At 39.3% G+C, this 3135-nt stretch overlaps 1 protein-coding gene across 1 annotated transcript in view; it reads right to left on the reverse strand.

Annotated features, from left to right (window-relative positions):
* Positions 1 to 481: 481 nt before the first annotated feature.
* SARC_07227 (hypothetical protein) overlaps positions 482 to 3135 on the reverse strand; it is a gene marked incomplete at both ends in the record, with an annotated part of 7000 nt that continues 4346 nt past the window's right edge. Inside the window, 3 exons of the mRNA XM_014298847.1 lie at positions 482 to 592; positions 2007 to 2176; positions 2635 to 2731. Of these exons, the coding sequence (XP_014154322.1) occupies positions 482 to 592; positions 2007 to 2176; positions 2635 to 2731 (378 nt within the window). The remainder of the gene's footprint in view (positions 593 to 2006; positions 2177 to 2634; positions 2732 to 3135) is intronic.

Genomic DNA, 3135 nt, shown 5'->3' on the forward strand with positions numbered 1-3135 from the left:
TATATATATATATATATTATATATATATATATATATAGTTATATATATATATATATATATATATATATATATATATATATATATATATATATATATATATATATACATCACGTACATTTGGACATCAATTTCGGTGCGAGTGCTAATAATCGTGTGTATTGTTCTGAGCCTACTGTTGTATGGCACTATACAATAGCTGATGAAGATGTTGCAATAAGATTTTATGGTGCAGTTGTGAGGTGCATGCGCACCTGTGGTGTGTCGGCGTTGGATATAAAACGTCCTATACACATAACATCAAAAGGCCGAAATTTAGTGGTTTCACTTAATAGACTATCTACAGATTTGATATAGGACAGAAAAGATTAAAAAAACAAAGTGTCTGGAAAAATTAATGTACTTGGAAAACCACCATATACATGATACAAATACAGTTTGTATATATTAAAATCTATGTATATGTATGTATGCACGTACTGACTTACCCCATAACTATATCCATAGCAGAGATGACACTGCAATTCGGCAGATTTAACAAACCAGGAATGTGTTTGCATAGCTCCTGAAGGGCTATAGTCACGTTCTCGCATTTCTGAGGAATAAGAGAAAAAGAAGAGCCTGATCAGTATCTCTGTGTATGTGCGTGTACGTAAAAGTTTGTGATTGTGTGTATACCTATTTAACCACAAAATGCACAAACAGTGCACATATGGATTGATATACGCTGGCAGGACACTACACCTTGGCCCTGCATCAAATAACATTAAGATACTGTGCGCGACTGGCGCTGCGGGAAAAGTGGTTTAACCAGAATCACCAACTGCGCATATTCTAATCAATTCTGCAAGTACTCCAATATATACAAATAAACAGATGAATCGTTAACTACCAAATTCGCACCAGAAACCCTGAGATATTTCTCTCAGGTACCACTCACTCAGAGGTGGCAACTACCGTGTTGCAATCAGACAATCAATAAGAAAACATACGGAAACTACTTTCGGCTTTCAACCAACGAATATGACGCGTGTATCGCCTTAACGCATCTGAACCTCTTGAATAAGTAACGTATCTGTCACCCTGGTACCGATATTTATAAACCAGGGTGAGTCCGCTCAGAAGAGACGACAATTGTAGTGTGGAAAACAAACAGTGTGAGCTACATTGTGAGGTCTTGTCACCAGGACCAAATATGTATCCCTCGCCCCAAGTGTAACTGTTGTTAGCACAATCGTGCACGCATACATGCTTGTCAACCCGTATAGACACACCATATAGACGTGGAATAGCACGCCCATCGGGACCAACCCCTCAACGACACCCCCAGTCTTAGTGCAAGCGGCTCACACAACCGCACATCTAAAGGAGTGCTAAAATAAGTCTAACAAATCTAGACTATTGGCGAGCGTGTACTTCTTCGGTGCCCATAAGGTAACAACACTGATATAAGATATCACTGGGCTAGACTACGTCTAACATACATTTGGACTAATAGCGAGTGTGTACCTCTCTTTCCGTGCACATAGAGCATTGACACTGTAATAAGATATCACTGGACTAGACTAGGTACAAGTGCCCATAAGATAGAACTGGCGCTAAACTACGCTATACACAACGAAATTCGCCCTCTCGATATATAACGAGCAAAATCACGGCTTTATACAAGGACTTTATAGACCATTCAACGAGTGTATACTTCGTCATCGGTGCTGCTATAAGACTATACAAGAAATTTTTGGCCTCCATTTGCGCTATACACAACAAACTGTCCCTTTTCATTACGACAGAGTAGCGCAAGCAAAATAGTACTCGAGGACTCCATAGACCAATGGACGAGTGTAAATCACTTCATCAGTACCTGCAGGGCACTGACACTGCTGAAGGGTACCATCGGCCCCAAACAGCGTGCACACGACAAACTCACCCACATATATATATCACTGTGAGTACCACAAAATATAAAATAGACGAAGACACTATACATAGACTGGCAGGCGAGTGCATACCTCTTCATCGGTATCTGCAGGATACTGGCACTGCTGAAGGATATCATTTGACCCAAACAGCGCTTCACACAGACGCGCAATCCTGACCCCATCCCGCAGTTGTGTATGGGTGTTATCTACGAGAAACCTATACTCGTCTAGTGGTGTCTGGGTGTATGTAGGTTCCACTCCTATAAGCAAAACAGAAGATTTGAACGAGATTAAGTTGCTTGAGTGGTAAACGATATGGGCATATTCATGGGATAAGCTGGCTGTATGTGGGTTCCCCTGCTATAGTGATGAAAAAGAGAAACGTTGAACAAGGTCGAGTTGTGTGTGCGATGAACAATCGAGCGTGTGGTGTCGAACTGTATGAATATGCCACAGTCGTGGGGGAGAGCATCAGTTGTTTTTCGATGGGGCACTATTTGTCAAGGTTAATTCGTGCCACACCCACATCAATATTCGATCATGAGGTGGTATGTATGTTTCCAAATGCGGCGGTCGAGAACGCTGCGGCTATTGTTAGAGACTCCCACATACAGCACCTGTCCCTTCGCAGAACCTTATGGTACGTATGAATTTTAGGGCTCACGCAATGCAGCCTGTTAAATTAGCCCAATAATTCGTGGCATTGACAGTCACGTACCGAGTATCCGGATCTGGCGGATAATGTCGCCTTGCCCATAGAGAAGTGTGTTCGCCAGCAGCCGCAGAATACCCGTAGTCGACTTGATTTGCCCCTTCTGTTGAGATGAATAATGGAGCGAAAGTCGCTGTTGAGTTAATAACAAGCTCGATTACCTAGTGCCTCATCGTCATACATACACTTGAACTATCATCATGATATATATTTAACTATACATTAGTGTATATGTGTATGTGTGTATATATATATGTGTTGAATATGAAAAAGATTATGTATATGTATATGTATATGTATATGTATATGTATATGTATATGTATATGTATATGTATATGTATATGTATATGTATATGTATATGTATATGTATATGTATATATATATGTATATGTATATGTATATGTATATGTATATGTATATGTATATGTATATATAAATGTATATGTATATATATATGTATATGTATATGTATATGTATATGTATATGTATATGTATATGTATATG

The sequence above is a fragment of the Sphaeroforma arctica genome, assembly GCF_001186125.1.
Source record: "Sphaeroforma arctica JP610 unplaced genomic scaffold supercont1.558, whole genome shotgun sequence".
Lineage (NCBI taxonomy): Eukaryota > Ichthyosporea > Ichthyophonida > Sphaeroforma > Sphaeroforma arctica.